The sequence below is a fragment of the Falco punctatus genome (genome assembly GCF_963210335.1).
Source record: "Falco punctatus genome assembly, chromosome: 12".
NCBI lineage: Eukaryota > Metazoa > Chordata > Aves > Falconiformes > Falconidae > Falco > Falco punctatus.
This window is the reverse complement of record NC_137592.1, coordinates 1,484,274-1,503,765: the sequence shown is the minus strand read 5'-3', so window position 1 is coordinate 1,503,765 and position 19,492 is coordinate 1,484,274. Positions and strand designations below refer to the sequence as shown.

The 19,492-nt window shown below is 38.6% G+C and overlaps 1 protein-coding gene across 4 annotated transcripts in view; it reads left to right on the top strand.

Annotated features, from left to right (window-relative positions):
• The window catches only part of RALGAPA2 (Ral GTPase activating protein catalytic subunit alpha 2), a 142,415-nt gene that overhangs the window by 67,660 nt on the left and 55,263 nt on the right, over nucleotides 1–19,492 (top strand). For all 4 annotated transcript variants that reach the window (XM_080407772.1, XM_080407769.1, XM_080407770.1 and 1 more), the window contains 12 exons: nucleotides 1,285–1,413; nucleotides 3,199–3,257; nucleotides 3,990–4,098; nucleotides 4,639–4,749; nucleotides 5,106–5,174; nucleotides 5,338–5,475; nucleotides 5,991–6,174; nucleotides 8,130–8,901; nucleotides 9,206–9,277; nucleotides 10,261–10,384; nucleotides 11,313–11,468; nucleotides 19,010–19,168. In XM_080407772.1, coding sequence (XP_080263898.1) covers nucleotides 1,285–1,413; nucleotides 3,199–3,257; nucleotides 3,990–4,098; nucleotides 4,639–4,749; nucleotides 5,106–5,174; nucleotides 5,338–5,475; nucleotides 5,991–6,174; nucleotides 8,130–8,901; nucleotides 9,206–9,277; nucleotides 10,261–10,384; nucleotides 11,313–11,468; nucleotides 19,010–19,168 — 2,082 coding nt within the window. The remainder of the gene's footprint in view (nucleotides 1–1,284; nucleotides 1,414–3,198; nucleotides 3,258–3,989; nucleotides 4,099–4,638; nucleotides 4,750–5,105; nucleotides 5,175–5,337; nucleotides 5,476–5,990; nucleotides 6,175–8,129; nucleotides 8,902–9,205; nucleotides 9,278–10,260; nucleotides 10,385–11,312; nucleotides 11,469–19,009; nucleotides 19,169–19,492) is intronic.

The following is a 19,492-nucleotide window of genomic DNA, read 5'->3' as shown; positions in this document are numbered from 1 at the left end:
ATGTGTGAAATTGTGGGATAAGGTGACATACTAGTATTGCAAAGGTGTTTCATCAAAAGGCCACAGTGTGAGAAATCATATCCTCGCTAATATTGCAGCACGCCTGTATGCTAAAAGCAGGACTTGGATTTCAGAATCTCATTAATTTTTTTTTCAGTGAGCAAATCTTGGAAATATGGAACTCTTTTGGTAATTCAGAATTTCTTACAAAATATCAACTTGAATAGAAATGTGACTCTGAATGATTAAATTAGTGAAGGATAAGTAAAATAGTGAATCAGTGATGGGATGCCAAAATAATAAGGGTAAAGGTTTGGCAATCCTGGGAAGAACAGGAAAGCTTTTTTGTACATGAAATACCAGTTGAGGGGAGGCCTTTCTGTCCATTTTGGCCAAGTGCTTTTACTGCTGCTCTTCTGACATTTGCGTAGCTGAGCAGGTGGCCCTGCACAGGAACACAGCCCTCTCATGTTTCAACAGAACTGAAATGGTGAGCCGTGAACCTAGCACACTTTTTCCATCATCCCTCAAAGCATTTACAGCCACAAATTTTCTGACATCTCTCTTAAACTGATCAGTTTGATCATTGATCCAAAGCTTAAAAATGCTAATAAGAAGTGAGTACTTTACTTTCTATGGAAAAAAAGCCCACCCAAACAACCGTACACCACTTCCAATTTTTCCTACAAGCGTAAAACTTCGCATGATTATATAGCAGTAGTTAATGCATTTATAGCTTATGCCATGTTGCTTTTGATGGTCTTATTCAAGCAGGAATATATACGCGTTCTTACCATGTATACAGTCAGTTCGAGTGCATTGTTCTGTCCTTTGTGTCACACAATCAGCTAATAATAGTGTTGGATTAGCACATAAAACTCCCACTCAGCTTTTCTTTAGGTTGTTTTGTATTTTTTATTGACACCAAATTGCTGATAGTTGGCTTGTGTCATGACAGAGGAGGTATTAAAAATGTAGAATATGCTTAGGAGCAGAGCCAGGTACCTGCTAGAGAAGCTCAGCCTCAGAAAAAGAGCAGAGCAACTCAGTAGCAAAAATCATGGGCAGGAAAGCGTTTGTTGCTTGCTGCTTCAGTGCAGCTTCTGCTGTAGTTGTAAAGGGAAAGCTACCAGGACATGTTCCTCAGGACACTTTAAATATTGCACTGTGAATACAGCACACTTACTGTTTATGGTGATGTACACTAAAATCCTAGCATATGTAAATTTCGTAACTTTATGAAGTTGTTTTTATGAATCTTTTTGTTTACTTTTCCTTTGTTAGGCTCCCCGTTCAGAAGCTCACACCATCCTTGGTTCTCTTGTTTGCTTTCCAAACATCTACCAAGAAATCCCACTGTTGAGACCTATTTCAGAAGCCGGTGAGATCATTGCAGGAACTGCAGATGTGAAGGTAAAGTCACATTTCATTAGTAAATCTTAGGTAACCTGCCATATTTTTACTATTCAGTCACTTCAAAGCCCCACAACTGCACACGTTATATGTACTTATTTGATAAGCGTTGCTTTGCTTAACATGTACCATAAAATTAACAAAGCTTAGATACTGCAAATACCGTTTTATTTTCAAGGAGAGTGAACTGGCTGTGATAAAATGTGATGTTTTCCAGCCCAATGCCTGTCACATCACTAAATGATGTTGGTGATATTATTTAAAGTGTCTGTTCATTGTATCTGTGTATATTGGCTTGTCTTCTAAGAAGCGTGGGGTGTACATAAGGGAAGATATTTTTTGCCCTATTGGTATTATAGTAAAATGCTAAAGCAAGCTTCACTGTTAGAACCATCATCTTATGTGAATGGTTTTTCCCTGAGATTTAATTTCCGTGGGGCACCTTGAGACACAAATTGCTCTGCAGGATGGAAAGCTTTGTAATTTAATGACCTTCACAACAGTAATCTTGTAGGGGAAAAATTGCACATTCCCCCTCCCCCAAAGACCTGACAAAGACCTGGAACATGACTTGCAGGTGAAACCTGCCTAAATAGGTGCCCTTATACAAGTCTGTTGCTTTTTGGTAAACCTGAGGCACACGGTGACCCATTGCTCAAAATTAGGTGTAGCTGGGGAGGAATCTCTGAATTCCTTGTGCGGCCTGAGAAGGTTGAACTGGAGAGAATGCAAAACCCTTATCACGCTTGGCTCCTGAGGTACCTTTCCTTCATCAGGCCTTGGATAGTCATTGGGGTTGTGTTAAAACAGTCTCAATTTTAAAAGTGTCTTTTCTGTACTGAAAAATACACTAATGGCTTGCTTGTAGTGACGTTCGGAATTAAGATTCTATAACTCGAAAGTGATAAAGTAGGTATGTTTATTGCACGCAGATGCACGGGGGATCGCTCCTCCACAAGCGTGCATGCCCAAAGTGATGGACCATCTCACATTTATACAATAAAACAAATGAATATTCAATTAACACCTATACATATTCGTCACCTAAATCCGCTTACTCTCACTTCATATGTTAATTAGCTTATCAGTCCTTTGCCTGGAATGTGGTGGTCTTGCAGGTTTGTAGGTGATTCATGTCTTTGTGACCATCTGAACTTCTCCAGCAAGAAGACTTAGCACTCCCTTCCTCTAGATAACACTGGAATATCTCTCATCCTTTTCTCATTCTTTTTTAAAATAGCCCCTTTGTTAGAGGAGGAAGGGCAGGCGTCGCCCCTTTGTTAGAGGAAGAGGGGCAGGCGGCTCCTCAAAACTGTAGTTGTCTCCTCAGAGCTGTGTGCCTATGTGACCAGACACCGCACCCACATTCCTGAGCAGACACATACAATCACAGTCGATGTCCATTGTCCCCATTTCACACTATTTCTCCATATCAGTAGCCTAAACACTACAGTTTGTATTATCAAGTGATCACCGCTCATTGTTAGTAAATACCCACCAACTCTGAAAATGAATTGGTTTCAGTCTTGCTGCCTGTTCATGATTTTTGGATCGATATTTATCCACAAGGGCCTGTATCAGTAAGTATTTCTCCCTTGACAAAATAAAATTGGCATGAGGTAAAAATGCTCTAAGAATAGACTGAGAATTAAAGTAATTTCACTTTACTATGAATTTTAATTAATTAATGAATTTAATTTCATTTTAACTATGTTAAAATTAAACAACTTTTTTAAACTAGATGTATGAAAAAGATGCTTATTTTAATTTATCTTACCATTTTAGTGTTACCTCATAAATATTTTATTGAAGAATGCTACAGAGGAGCCAAGTGAAGCTGCAAGGTAAAATTTTTGAGTAAAAGAAATGGGAAAATAGGAAAGTCTTTCTCACTTTTTTTTTTTCTGGTGCATGTATAGCTGAGTTGTTACTACTGCCTTGTGGTTTGGTCCTGTTTAGAGTTCTTCACTTGATGCCAAAATGGCACAGAGTAACTGCTCAGAGACAAATTTTGTCTTTAAGCAGCAAAGGTATTTATTTCGTGCAATGTTGGGGAGCTAGCCGATTCGCACCGGACAAACTAGCTCCAAAGTTTTCAGTGAAAAGTCAGGTAATTTATACAGTTTTCTGGGAGGTTACACAACATCTTTACATACATACTCATTTGATTTTGACACCTAATCATTCCATTGACAATAGGTGGGATCTAGGTGGAGTAGACCTTTCAATTTTCTTTGTGCAACGATTTCCTGACTTGATGGTCTCTTTGTCTCCTTCAGGTGCCCACCTTATTTTTTCTAATTATTCAGAGTACATTCCTTTCTAAACAGAGCATCACCCAGAGCATTGTACCAAACTCATCCCGACTAATCTTTTATTTTAAGACCTTGTTCTGTTTCACACTTTAGCCCTCTTAAGATGAGGTCCACTCAGCACCATGGAGGTGTTGACCTGCTGTGTGAGAGGGAAGAGAGATTGCATTGTTATACTTCTCTTTCTTTTTCTTTTTTTTTATTTTTCTTTTCCCCCTGGATATTCTAAAAATTCTGACAAAACCACTTTTTCTTTTAAAAAAGATGCATAGCCATTTGTGGTCTTGGAGTTTGGATATGTGAAGAACTAACGCAATGCACAAACCATCCACAAGTGAAGGAAGCAATCAATGTCATAGGTGTGACACTGAAGGTATTACTATGATGGCCTCTGTAATTAATAAGCATTGTGTAAAAAAGGTATCTTCATTTTTTACATAGTTGCTGATTATATGGAGGACAGTGTGCTGGTTTCTTTCCATTCAAAGCACTGACGGTATGCTTGCTCAGGACGCTCTACATGGCGTTAGCGGTGTGGCATTAGCCATCTTCAAAAAGAGATCTCTCCCAGTTCTGAACCATTGCATGTTATTATGTTCAGTGGGCATAGTTCTCAGAGTATATGCACAGTTCTTCCGTGGGGCCAAGGTGGTGTCCTATATAAAAGCAGAAAATATTTGCAGAAATAGCATGGGATTGTGTACCTAAAGAGCCTTTCCCCAACAGCCCAAGTTAAGATTGCACAGGTAATGTTGAGCCTGCTGTTCACTAATGCTTACAATTGTGATTTTGCAACAGTAACATTCTTTATTGTTTGTGTAGATGCAAAATAATATAAAATGTAGAAAAACTGACTGTATTGTATTATAGCTGGATATTCTATTTGGCTTCTAATCATCTTTTCTTCTTCCAGTTTTCTAATAAGCTGGTAGCTCAGGTAGCCTGTGATGTTCTTCAGCTTCTGGTTTCTCACTGGCAAAAGCTTCAGAAGTACGAATCCTCTCTGTCCAGAAAAATTACTGAAGTACGTCAGTTTCTTTAAAATATTTCTATGGAAATCATATGCAAAGTTGTCTTAATTCCTTACTTGACCTACTGTAATTGTGACTTTCTGATTATTTTTCTTTCGTCTGTAATTACTGTTAGGAGATGCATTTGCTGTAATCCTAAGACCAGTGTACTTCTCTCATTTGTAGTGATGTATTTCCAAAATGATCAGTAAAACATTTTGTTTCACTTGGATATTGATTTACAAGGACAGTTAGATGCTCCTAAGAGAAGTTAATCTTTTTCATACCCTGTTCAAATGAAGTTTGATGCTCTGTCTTTATAGCAAAAGTAGTTAAATATCTTTCTGGAATTTTGTTTATTTTAACATAGATCCTTGTGGCCACTATTGCATTTCTTTTGCCGAGTGCTGAATACTCTTCTGTGGAAGCAGATAAAAAGGTAAATCACTGAAAAGAGCAGTCTCCGTTCTTTCCTTGTGCTGTTCGAGATGGTTATTAAATGAAATTGTTTAGAAACAGAGCCGTATTTTAAACTTTCAAACTCATACCTTTAACTGTTTCATAGAATGTACCTAAATACTGTGTTCTGTGGTTTTATTTAGTTTATAGTTTCACTGCTACTTTGCTTATTGGATTGGTGTATGGCATTACCCATGAAAATGCTACTGGAGCCGGTATCTGCTGGTGTTCTTGAGGATCAACATGCATCCAAAGCCCCTTTACTGGACTATATTTACAGAGTGAGTATGAGGAATGAATGTGACTTACTGTGTCTAGATGTTTAAAGATGCTTTTCACTGGTCCTGTTATGGACAGAAGCATTTTTAGCAAGTTGTAGGAAATCATGAATTCTCGCAGTGTGGGCAGAAGTCATACAGATGAGAAGTTAATAATGCAACATGTTAAGATGGTAAGATCAGAGATGTAGAACAGAGAGAAGACAGTGAAGAGAGAAAGGTCAAATGCTTAAGACACCAAGCCAGGGAAAGTAATTCAAATAGTTCTGCAAAGATTATTTGAAATGGGCTGTTAAAAACACAAAGTAAGGCCTGAAGCGAGCTGTTAAAAATACAAAATAAGTGCTGATGAAGTGTTATTTTAAAAACTCTGTGTTTACACATAGGTGGGTTTTGTACCATGTCCTGGCTTTCACAGTGTAAAAATTATGGTGGGTCACTCCTCGTTTAATGTGTTTAAGTGGGTAGTGTAATATATACTTCATTACTTCTTCAGTCTCATGCTTGTCCGCTTGCAGGTGCTACACTGCTGTGTGAATGGCTCCAGCACGTATACTCAGCAAAGCCATTATGTGCTGAGTCTGGCAGATCTCTCGTCCAGTGATTACGACCCATTTTTGCCACTTGGGAATGTCAGGAGCTCTGAGCCAGCCCATTGCCACTCTTCCACAGATTTGGGCAACCTGCTCACTGTTGCTGAAGGTAAGAGAATTCACAGTGTGATGAGGACCAGCGTGTCGGTGTTCAGCAGCTAGGAAATAAAGCTTTCCAGGTTACATCTCTTCCTTGAATATGTCCTCCTTACTGCATGCAGCAACTGTTCCTTGAAAAACTGGGCAGTGCCCTTTTTGATTGATTTCAGTTGTCTCTGTAATAGGATATTCAAGTTTGTTGCTGACATTGCTCTTTATGAAGATCACAGGAGAAAGAAAATGACACTATGGTGCTGTATAGCAGAGATAGAATAGACCGAGAAGCTGGTTTTGCCTTTGGTACTGCTTAGAATTTAGTATATAGAATTAAATTCAACAACCAAAGATGAGCCCCAAATCAAACTTCTTTCAGAAATATGCAGCTGCCCTTCTTGAATTTTTCAGCAGAAATGAACCCATTGTCATAGATAATTTGCCTGCTCTGAGTGATTGGATAAGAAAATGTACAATTTGGATAAAATTCTGCAGCTGCATAAATATGCAGTTCCTGCTGATTCACAATCTACCTGTCTTTAAAGTGAAAAGAGATTATTTGGATCTAGGTACGTGTTACTAACTTTCAAAAGTCAACTTAAAAGAATGCATCCAAACACATGAAATAATTTATTTTTATAAATATATATTTTATCTCTAAAGGATTTATCATAGAGGTCATCTTTATTTCAAACAGTTGTTAAAAATAACCTTTAAAACAATGGCTGTTCAACTATGAATTATGTCCATTTTAAGTAATTTCACATATTAATATGCATTAATGTATTTCTGCAAAGGAATCAAAAGTACAGATGCAATATGAAGTTGAGCAAGATAATGTTGGATTGACAGTGATGCTGTAAAACAGTACTTCCAAGTTTTGATGGTGTCCTTTTTTCCATCGTGCAGCTTATTTTCTTTGGTTTTGTGTATGTACTTTTAACAAAAAAGTTAAAAACATTAAACCTGTTCTGCACAGGTTCCTTACTGAGTAGGACATGCTGCGAATAGCAGAAGGATAAAGTTACATGTCGGGTACATTTCTCGTTTTGGGTAGAATGAGTTGTTTGTCCTCTTGGATATGTTGGTGTCATACAAGTTCTTTGGTTAGCTTGCTTTTGAAAAGGATCAGTTCAGAGATTTTTCTACTTACAGGATACAGGAAAAGAACGAAGAGCCTCTTGTGAAAGGAGGCTGAAAAATTTTGGTTTTGGCGGGGCTAGGAAAAAGCTGAAAAGGGATGTAACTGTTGTTTAAAAGTGCATTAGAAGGTATAAATAGCAAGGAAAGAGGAAAATGCTATAAACTAGAGAAAAATGGTTTGAAATTGAGCATGAACCAACCTTGAAAATTATAAGGTTTCTGGCTATAAAAAAGGGGTAATATTCTGGTATAACATTCCAGTAGAAGCGGAGGAACAACGTAACTCGGAGCATGATCAATCTATGGAATAACGGATGTATTTGCCTGTGCTGAAGGGAACATCTTGGAATCCAGAAAGTCTCTTCCTGCCTCATACATAAACTTTTGCACTATGCTGCTAAAGATCAAGAAGCAGTGGTTCTTAGTTGCATCACTGGTTTACCTTTGCTTTTTGTGCCGTGTCCCTCTCTTGCTATGATTGCTGTGGGGATGACTGGGAATACAGACGCTAAGGAGAAACGCCTTAACCTGCCAGATTAAACTAGTGACAGCAGGTGCTGTGGGATTGCTGTGAAGGACTTTGTGCGTGTTTGTGGAGACCTGGATGTTACATTAGACTGAATGTCAAAGAGCATGTGGTAAAATAAAATAAAATGTGTGACAGGTAGAATTTCTTGGAAGCTGATTGTAAATAGTTTCTTTAACAGGAAGAATTAGGAGGACAACTAAGGCAAGCTTCTGAAATCTTACAGAAATTTGCAGATGCTCTTTTTTTAACAGTGTCTTGCTGCTGTTACTGATCTATTATCTTTTTGTTGATCATTTTAGAAAAAAGGAGGAGGAATTTAGAGTTGATACCTTTAACGGCGCGGATGGTTATGACTCACTTGGTGAATCACCTGAGTCACTACCCACTTAGTGGAGGCCCTGCCATTCTCCACAGTCTCCTTAGCGAGAACCATGACAACTCCTATGTTGAGTCCTCCGAGCTGTCCTCAGAAGTCTTCCGGAGTCCCAACCTGCAGCTCTTTGTGTTTAATGACAGTACTCTTATATCTTACCTCCAAATCCCTGCAGAGAAGACGACAGACACTGAGCCAGCAGCTACCCCCTCAGACGTTAGGGTAATTGTCAGAGATATCTCAGGGAAGTACTCTTGGGATGGCAGAATATTGTACGGACCTTTGGAGGGCTGCCTTCCACAGCAGAGTGCAACCAACGCATTTGTGATCTCGGGCAACCCTGAGCACCACTTCACTTCCCAGAAAGACATTTCTCAGGTGGAAGACGGAGAAGATGCCCTGGACCATTTGCTGGAAAAGATAGGTAACACCAGCCCTGAATGTCTTTTACATCCCCAGCGAAAGCTGAACGAGCCGTCGCCACCACCGTTTGGTATGAGCTACGACCAAGAGAATGCAATTGCTGAAGCCCTGATGAGGCAGAGTGCCCGTGAAAAAGAGTATATATTTAAGTGCAGCTCGGAGTTCGGTATGAAGGTGGCCCGTCAAGAACCACCACGTCCTGCTGAACCTCAAGCATCCTTTTATTTCTGTCGGCTGCTGCTAAATGACTTGGGGATGAACTCCTGGGATAGAAGGTAGGAAGAGAGGGTTCAGAACATGTGTATGGTGCTCTTACTCTTCTCACTTCTACCCCCAAACAGGTACACACTTAAAGTGAGAATTATGTAGCTGGGTGGTAGGCAGAGCATACCTTTGGACTTTTATGGATACCTGCTTCAGTGATTATTTTAAATAGATGTAGACTGTTTATAAATACAATAAAAAAATAATTTGAGTTATGCTAATTAGATTCCCTTCTCTCAGGTATTTGAATGAGAAAATACTGTGTCTGTACTGTCTTACATTTTCCTTCAAATATTTTTTTTAATCCATTTGTAGAAAAAGCTTTCATCTTCTTAAGAAAAATTCAAAATTACTGCGAGAACTGAAAAATCTGGATTCCCGCCAATGGTAGGTAATGCTTACTAAACACACCATTGATAAGGTTAGTGTTTCCAAAGACAGAATGAGTAAGTTGCCAAAACCAAAACTTCATTAAAATTGCATGTGCTAGCAATACAAATATTTGTATGAAAAATGGATTGTTTGTTTTTAAAGAGTTCTGGAGCCTGAATGGATAAAGTATTTTCACTGGCACTATATACACAGAATTCAAAATGAGTAGCAAATAATAAGACACAGCAACTATTTCCTGTTTTTTTTAGCTGAGAGGGGAGGGAAGAAGTTTCAAATTTTTTTGTGACCTTGGCTCAACTCAGAAAGGATGATTTTCTGCAGGGTGATCCCTGTGTCGGAAGCAGTATTTTAAAGGGTGATCTCCATACAACTGCTTTACGGCCAGGTAGTGGCAGAATAGAATTCTGAATATGATATATTCTTTTTAATTACTTGACACGTAGCTATTTGAAAAATATGTGCAGCACTGCAGAGTTCTGATTTTCTTCTATCCCAACAATTCCCTTACCAAATCCACTCAGCTGGTTTTCAAAGAAGCCAGTTGTCACTGTCAGCCTTGTAGAACTCAACCCAGGATCTGGAAGTCAGTAATGTTTTTCTTTCTTGTATATCATCACCCTATAATTAAAATTCTGTAGGTTATATTGTGCTCCCATTAACACCTGTGCAATCTTACTGTCGTTGGCAAGGTTGCACAGATGTAAGTGATTAGCTGTGTAATTGGAACTTGGTCATCAATTCTTTTGCTGATGCACAAAAGGAATAGACTTGGCTCTGCTCTCTGAACTGTGGTGTCTGCAGTGTGGTCATGGGGAAAAATAATTGGTGAAAATACATTTCTGCAACTGAAAGTGATGTAACAGACAGGTGGAGTTAAACATGGTTGCTTGTTCATAGCTTTTGAGTGCAGGTGGTCTGAAAAATAATTTTGAGCTAAAACTTCTTTAACCTTCATTTCTTTCTATATCAAATTACAGCCGTGAAACGCATAAGATTGCAGTGTTTTACATTGCAGAAGGACAGGAGGACAAATGTTCCATACTGTCCAATGCACGAGGAAGCCAGGCATATGAAGATTTTGTTGCTGGACTGGGCTGGGAGGTAATAGTCATAAATTTAGGCAAGCTAACATACTGGAAAACAAATTGCTTATCACTGCATATTTATAATTATTAAAAAAAGATTATTTTTTTATACACGTTAATATTCAGTAGTACTTAAGATCACCTTTTCAGCAGAATGCTGTAAATCCACATGCTACTTCTAGATGAACCCATCCTACATGTTTGTGATTGCACAGGTGGTGCTGCAGTGGACACTTCTGCTTTCTGCATCATTAAGACCTACAGCATAATTTCACCGTAATTTTAGCTCCTTTTAGCTCTTCACATACCCAACCACAGGACTGCTTTACAAAGGACAAAAATGTTTGTTTAGTTTGCATTGTTGAAATGGTGTCAGTAACCTAAAATGACATGAACATTTACGGTTTTTGGAAATACCGAGTAGCTGCTTTCCATGTTCAAGGATTTAAGTGACACAGGGTCTACAGGGAGAGGTAGCATCCTCGGACTGATGCAGCTGGGTAAACAAACAAGCTGTTGGACACAGGCTTGTCTTCAGAAAAACATTTCTTCTAAGAATAATTTCTTCTAAGGTTTTCCTTTTTGTATGAACCTTCTGATTGTTTATATTTTCTCTGCACTTCATAATTATTTCTCAGAGTGTATATGCATGACAATGCTTTTGCATCCTTGCTGTTTGCTGGAAGGAAGGTGGAATAGCCATATAGATAATGATGCAGTACCTAGTGAAGAGATGTTTAGTTTTAGTAAATGCCAGCTACAGGAATAGGAAACAGACAGATTAACACAAAGATCACAAACTTGTAAGGGAAGACTTCCTTTTTCTCTGGGTTGGCTACAGAATTCAAGAGTCGTAAATTCACCAAGTCTTGGTATATAAATAAATACTGATCTATTCATCAGTCTTCTCAAATTTCTTCTAATTATGACTCTCAATCAATCAGGTTGATCTTTCAACGCATGGTGGGTTTATGGGCGGCCTGCAGCGCAATGGCAGCACAGGACAAACAGCACCCTATTATGCTACCTCGACTGTGGAAATTATTTTTCATGTGTCTACAAGAATGCCATCAGATTCAGATGATTCGCTTACCAAAAAGGTAAATAATTTCCTGAGCATTTCAAAACATTGTCTGTAGTCTTCAGGTGCTTATAATTGAAGTTTAAACTGAAAATGGATTGTGCTAACTGGTCCTAGCAGGCCATCTTTGCTGTGCCACATGGTGCTCTGCAGCTATATTACCTGAATTAAATGGCATCTAAATTCTGGATTCAGAAATGCAATTAACATTTCCATGGTAGCCTCAAATACCGCCATTAGTAATAATATTAGCAATAATTTCATTTGTATGTTCTCTGCCTGCCAAAGCTGTTGTAGTTTGGTAGAACAAAACAACCAAATGCAGCATAATAAAACCTTACAGATGAATCGTCCAGCACATAACAGGAAAGAAAATAAGTGAAAGAGAAGTGACAAGCATACTACCAAAAGCAGCCAGCTGATATTTAAAACCATTATCCAGTTATTCACAATTCTGACAAGCAGACTCTACTTCAAAGATGGCCAGAACCCAGCCCCAAATTTTGTTGGTATCAGTACTTAATCATTTGTCTTTCCTAACAAGGAGTGATTTCAGATTATGGTGCTTGCCAACTGCTGCTTACAGTCAAAGAAGATTTTAGGTGCATACTGAATCGTTGCCTTTTTAATTAGGATTGGCAACTTGTCCTACATAGGTTGTTAATGTGTGTTAATAATGCTGCTACAGCCATCCAGCCTACCATGTGATACTATTGTGCTGTGAAAATTATCTATAAATATGTCACTGGGTGATTGTATTGGTTGTCCAGTTAGTTTCAAAATACCATGTGCTTTTCCTTGAAATAAAAAGGTAGAATTTCTGATTACTGGTCTTGAAAAATTGCCCAGCATTTAATAGTAAAGCTAGAGCCTTTCTCTTTTTTATTGTGATAGCTGTCACAAAAAAAAGGCAACAAAAAAACCCCAACACAATTACATGTTTCCCTTTATGAAGGCAACTCATTATCTTCATATTAGTGGATTTATGTGGCTATGGAAAAAAATAAATGTAATCAGAGTACTTCAGGATAGAGCAGTAGGGCTGTGGTACATATTAAGAGGCTGTATAGGCTCTGTCACTTTACCAAGGCAGGGCTCATCTGTATTTTTATTGTTCCTGGCTGATATTTATCCAGCTGCTAGTTAAAAACTCCAGTGACGAACACTACAGTTTCCCTAGGCAATGTATTCCTATGTTCCACTTCTTGTACCATCAGAAAATTTCTTGTGGCATCTACTTTGCTTCAGTTTAAGCCCATTTATTCTTGCCCTATTCCACATGGATATGGAGAACAGATTATTTTGCAGCAGAGTTACTCATGTTTGAGAACTCCTACCATATTTTTCCTAGTCTTATTTTTCCTACACGGATTGTGGTTGTTTACTCCAATCTTCGCATGTAAGTCATAGCTCCTGGATTTTACAGATGCATAGCAAAGACAGTGAAATACTGTCTAGCTGTTGAGTAATACATCACCTGGGAGAGGAGAGAGCACAGACTGACAGAGCTACCACAAGGGGGAAAATGGGTCTTAATTGCAAACAGTGTATTTTACTAATTCTCCTAATTCCCATCCGTGTTAGGGATAACACAGACATTGAGACAGTCTGGTTATTCTATTTAATTGTATTCCCTATATTTGTTTTAAGAGAATTTCTTCTTTGTGAGAAACAAAAAGCACAAGCATTTAGTTAGTTGCCAGCTTCCAAGTCTTGGAAGTGCTAGGAAACAAGGCCAACTCCAGTACATATCATCCACAGAAATCACTGCAAAGTAATTGCTTTAAGATTTTAAAAAACACAAAAAACTTAAATCTGCTGTAGGAATGAAACCCTGCAGGGATCAAACTGTGTATTCCTGTAAAGAAGGACAAAGCTCTGAGCAACCTAATGGACTTTGGGAGCTGCCCCCACTGTAAACAGCGAGTTGGACCAGCTGACTTCCAGAGGTCTTTTTTAACATATAATCTTCTGTGGTTCCATGCTTCTGCACAGAACAGATTCATTTAATTTATCACAGCTCTTTTGTAAGCAAGCATATATTTTTGTGCAAATTAGCACAGACTTGTTAACAAATTTTATACAATTGCAGCAAAGAGTGGAGGCAAGATGCATTTCAGAAGCACTGTAAAATTACTCGATGATTGATAGTTCTGTAATGCTCTGAAAATGCTGATGGATGAACTAGCCTGCATTTGAAACCAGTGGTTTGAGCGTGAGTGTATATCCACAATATATGGAATATATAATACTGGAAGAACTCTTCTAACCGTACAAGTGTTGGTTACTTGAAATTTCCACTTGTGAACCTTCGCTGTGGAGGCCCTATACTGAAATATGTAAAGGCAAGTACATTGATACTTTAGTGACAAAATTCCTCAGTCTACAGAAGTCCCACGTTGATATTTTTTGGCAGCCTTTCATCTGCAGGCCACAACTGGCACGTGTGTCTGAAAAGAAACATGTGACTGCCTGCAACATACTCTTAAACAAGAGGAAAATGTATTTTCCCCACACACACACCTGTTGATGCTGCGCTTGTGAATTCTGCAATACCTGGTTAACTGAGTTGTGATCAGATGCAATGGTGCTTCCAAGATTGTGGCAACTCTTGGATCATCAGAAGTATTTTAATATTTCCACTTGCTCACTGAACAGTTAGCGCATGCTGGGCTGATTATTGGAATGGTACGTCCAGGTTGAAAAAATACTTTATATTTATTACTTCTTTCTGTTAATCCTTCTTTTTCATAACAGTGTGTGGGAGGAATGCAGATGACAATGTCATTGCATACCTTCTCCATTTTACTGTTTGCTGTGATAAAACTATATATTGTGATAGAGTACAGCATTACTGGTAGGAGAAGGTTCTATTATGTTGCCAGTCACAATGCAATGGGGGCCCCAACGTTTTTCCTTGCCTTTTCTCCTGCTTCTATCAAATAGGATCCCATGGATGCTATCTGGAACCTAGGGGGTCCCCCTTATCTCTGAAATCTTTATGTAATTTCTGTGGTTTCTTCTCTGCTTATTTTGCCTACAGACAGGCAAAAAGAATTCAATACCAATCAGTGTGCTCGGCTTGCAGGCTCTGGAGCTGAACAGAAGGTCTTACCACCTGCTGGCCAAGGAAGTAGTACAGCAGGTCATAAATTCTGTGGGCTGGGGAATTAAGCAGATGCAGTAATTTTACTTAAATATATTATTATGGGTCTTTATTTTTACCGAACACAATAGGATAAATTCACTTCTGGTATAAATTTGTAAGAATAAGTACACTTCCACTAAGGATGAACTTGGCCCCATATTTTTGTGCAGTACAGTTGTTATTTGCAGTTTGTATTCCTTCATTTGAAGTATGTGCTGACATATTATATTGCTCTTTCAGGAGGAAGAAAAAATCCCCTCTCCAAATAAGTCTTAGCCCTGAAAGAAATCTTTTCTGGTGGAATAATCAAAATTCAGCTGATATCTTTTGCTGCCATAGGGTTCAGCATCATTGGTTCTAAACTTTTTTTTTTTTAATCTGGCTATCTTGTGGCAAGAATGAAAATCAGTCATAGTAACAGCATCATACTGTCCCTGTCTTGTTCTACCGAAATTGTACTTACCGGTTTAAAAACAAGCTGCAGAATTTGTGATTTATTCAGTCTTCTCCATTGTCATAGCAGAACTTTTTCAATTCAGAAATCTGGTTGCAACCCCATACTGAACTCTTGCTCCTTCGCCACAGAAATTTGTTAGCTAGAGCTAGATTAGATTTTTAGCAGCTAATCTAACTGCTGTAGGGGTTTGCAAAGTGGGGACAGAGCTGTGGTATTGGATTTGTCCAATTCATTTGACTCCAGGACTATAATTGCACTTATGTCTTACAAGGCTTTTATAGCCTAGGGCTGGCGAGCAGCAGAAAAACAAATTGGCAGTGATACAGTAAGAGTGAAAGGGAATGAAAGGCACACATTATCAGTCTCCAGGCAGCACTGTTCTGGCAGGAAGTTTCTTGGTTAATTTACAAATAAAACTTAGATTTTAGGATGGGTACACTGTCAGCCAGACAATGGGGATGTCAGGCCCGACTGTTACTTAGCAAAAGTAGCAGCCCTGCCTCCCCAAAAGCAGAAATTCTTCAGTCGAACAGACGACTCCTCTCTGGAGCCAGCTGGCTGTGTAATGCAATTAGCAGGGAAAGGAGGTCAGGCCATTAGGTGTGTACCGTGACCAGTGTCAGCGGCGGCGTGTTGCCTGGCAGTCAAGTCAGCGTGCAGCCCAGCCGAAGCGGGGAGCCTTGAAAACTATTTGCTCAAGCGAAGGCGAGCGTCAGGGCTCGGCGAGCCTCCCGGTGCCGAGGCTGGCTGCGTAGCTTCTGGAGCTGCTGGCTGCGCTCGGATGCCCGGCTCAGGGCTGAGGAAACACAGACCAGATATGATTAACGACAGCGTGATGCACATCAGAAGCTATACATCGACCCAGCTTCCAGGCGTGGGGTGCTCAGCGTAGCTGAGCCATCAAGCTGTGGCTGCGCCTGAGAATGTATATATTTTGTTCGTGTTAGCGAAACTGCTTTTATGTGCAAGCTAAAAATTCATGCACAGTCAGCTCACTCAGGGAGGAGAGGCAGCTGCGATTTCAAGAGCTGCCTTCCCTGAACGTTTGTAGAGAGATGGTTCAAGTCAGCCATAAACTTAAAAAACCTGACTGCTTGTGGTTGAGCTGGTCTGTTGTTTGGTTTTGCTTTTTAATCTATATTTTGCTTCATGGCTGCTTTGGTGTGTTTTTTTTTTTTTTTTGTTTTGTTTTTTTTAATGTGTTGGGCTTTATCTTTTTATTTTCTCTGCCCCTAAACTGCATGGAGAGCATAGCATGGGTCTCCATTCCAAAAGCATTGTCTGTGTTACTTTGGGCCTTTAAGCAAAACTTGCTGGTCCCCTTCAGGGTACAGAGTCTGGCCTACAGCTTTTATTTTGAATGAGCAATACAGGGAAATTTTCCACTGATAAGATTTTAATACTGCTTTTTATCAATGAAATTATCTTTCAAGAATAAATATCTTTGCTTAATACCAATTTTATATTTGTAACATATCTTATAAATACAAAGATTAAGACTATGACTTCAAAACAATGATAGGAAGTAACTCAAGCTTCAGAATGAGTTACTAGCACGTGATGAGGATTGTAGTAATTTATTATTACATGATGTTTGCAAGATTTTGAGCTGGTAGCTATCACTTCCTGTCTCAAGCACAGCAAGCATCGATTGCTCTAACTTCTTTTATTGAATTTTACCTGTTTATTGAATTTTGTTCTCTTGGATGCGATAGTAGTACATAGTGTTTGGGGATTCTTTAGTGTGAAAAGTATTTGAATATTAGCAGAATAGTTCCCTGTGATTTAAAAATGGTCTCTTAAGTGCTCTTTGGTTACTGTTTTTACAGTGGTATATGCTATTTATCACTCTAAAAGCAATAGGAGGCAAGGCAGTGCAGAACCTTTTCTTCACGGTTTGTTTGTGTAGAAAGGAGTGCTGTGTTCACTTTGTGACAATTGCATCACCTTAAAGAAATCTGTTTCCATATTTATTTGTTGCGCTCTTTAAAGCAGAAGTTGCTAAACACTGCTGTTGTGGGCTTCCTCTGTTGTGAAGCTGGTGCCAGAACTCACTCTAGTATTAGGATGCGTTGGATTCTGCCTCGTAAATTGTGGGTGCTGCTTACAAATATGCTGCCGTTGGGCTGCTCTGAATACAGCTGGTGTGAGCTGGGTCCTTCCTTCGCTCAGCTTTCATAGAAAATTACAGCTCAGCTTCGGCTGAGAATAGCCAGATATTCTGGGAAGGAACAGCCGTGCCAAACACTTCGGTCCTCAGTGTGTAGAACCTGTTGTGCACAAAGTCTTGCAGCCAGACAGATTTTTTGGGGGGGCTTTTAGGACTAAACTTTACATCTTACTAGTAATGACTTTTAAGGTGACCTAGCTGCAGCTGTTCACAGAAAAGTGAAATCAGAATTTTGTTGTATCTGTAAATTACTGCTTAGTTTTGTATGTATCAGTCTGTATTGTGACATTATCAAGATAAGTATTTTCTTGGGTGTTGCTTTATTTTTACTGAGCGATTAAGAAAATACAAGAATGCACAGAAATCAGGATGCCTGTGAGAACAGCAGTTTGTACTGATTTTTATGCATGTAAGAATCTCTAGTAATAGTCTTGTTAATGTTTCTGTGTTTTTATAAGATGCAATTTTTTTGTTTGTATTTTTTTCAAAAGAACGGAAAATATCTTTTATTTGTAGGTGCAAATAAAATACAACTGTCTTCTATTTAATTTAAAATAAATGAAGAATCTAAGGCAGTCTATGAACTTAGCTTTATTTTACTCTGCTACAGTATAAACTGTAAGAAAAGTTCATAGTTTTAACTTTTTGATTGTCATAATGTGTTATGGTTGTGCCATGTTTCTCTTACAACTAGGGTACAGTTTGCCATCCAATATGTAGGGGTGAAAGTCACTACTTTTAAAGGCGCTACCTGGTTCTGAAGAGGGAAAATGAAGTGGTACAATATTGGCTGATACGAAGCGGGTTGAGATTACTTAGCTGATGTTTACCAATGAAAATCACTACCTTTTTTATTATACCCCCCCGCCCCCCTTCTTTTTCCCCTGCATAGAGATGGTGAAGAAGGCAGAGCTACGTTTTGGCTTCTTTGTTAGGTCTATTGTGCACATTGTTCCAGGGGCTAGCACCAAATTGGGGAGCAGGGTGGGGGTGGTCTTTTAAGCTTTAAGTGGGACTTAAATTCTCTTTATGCTTTGGGCTGGCATTCTGCATATGGATTAAATTTTAACTTTAAAGCTTACAGTTGAAACTATTGTGTGTAGCTTGTACATGATTGCCAAATACTATTTGCCATCTGTTAGATCACCTCCAGTTCCTCCAATAACAAAGCAAACATGCAGGCTTTCAGATACATTTTGTGAATGTCACATTTAAATTTTATACATATTTTATGCAGTTCTGCTCCAAATAAAAAGGTAACTCCCGCAGTATTTCCCATTCTTCTCTAATTCACACTGCCCAGAAATTTTGCTTACATTTTCAAACAAAAGTCCTCTCCAGACAGAGTCAGCAAGGAGATACTTGTAGTGTAATAAATTCAGGAATAGTGGTTCATGATGGAAAGTTTCTTCACATCCTGAGTCGAGGCATTTCATGTTTCTGTAACAGCTGCCTTATTTTAGCTGGAATATGGTGTTCTCTTGGTGGTTTTGTTCTAGTAATTCAGATTTCCATCTTAAATTATTGCAGGTAATGTACATTTACATATCATGCTAATGGCTAGTTCGATAATTACTTAATTAAGCCATCAAACAACAATGCGTTCTGAATGAAGCGAATTATTTAGCTGATCTTTTCATGAGCAACTGGAGAAAAACAATATTTTAACTTTTTCTGTAATGAAATATTTCTACTATTGAGCGTTGTAATTCAATTTGTGTGCCATGACCCCTCATAAACTGTTGTTATCACTCTGATTAATAAAGAGCCAATTTGCTGTTGCAGCTTCGTCACTTGGGAAATGATGAGGTTCACATCGTCTGGTCTGAACACACTAGGAACTACCGCAGAGGCATTATACCAACAGATTTTGGAGATGTTTTAATTGTTATTTATCCAATGAAGAATCACATGTTTTTCATAGAGATAATGAAGAAACCAGAGGTATGTTTTGACTGCTTTATTGGATCTATCATGTGTGTTATACAAATGACCAACAGTTTTGTTCCTTAAATAAAACTCACTGTTTTAGAGTTTGAGGGTTTGTTCCAGGAAATACAAAATATAGTCTGTCCATCTCAGTTTAAAAGTATGCTGAGCAATGAGCTTTTACTTTAAACCTAGAATTACTGATATTTCAGAAATCTCAACCCACAGGAGTTATTGGACAAAGAGCAACGTTTAAAATCATTGTGAATTTCCAATGCAAGGCAATAAAAGCAAAAGAATAAAGATTTAAGTTCCTCATTTGCTATTAATTCACCCTGT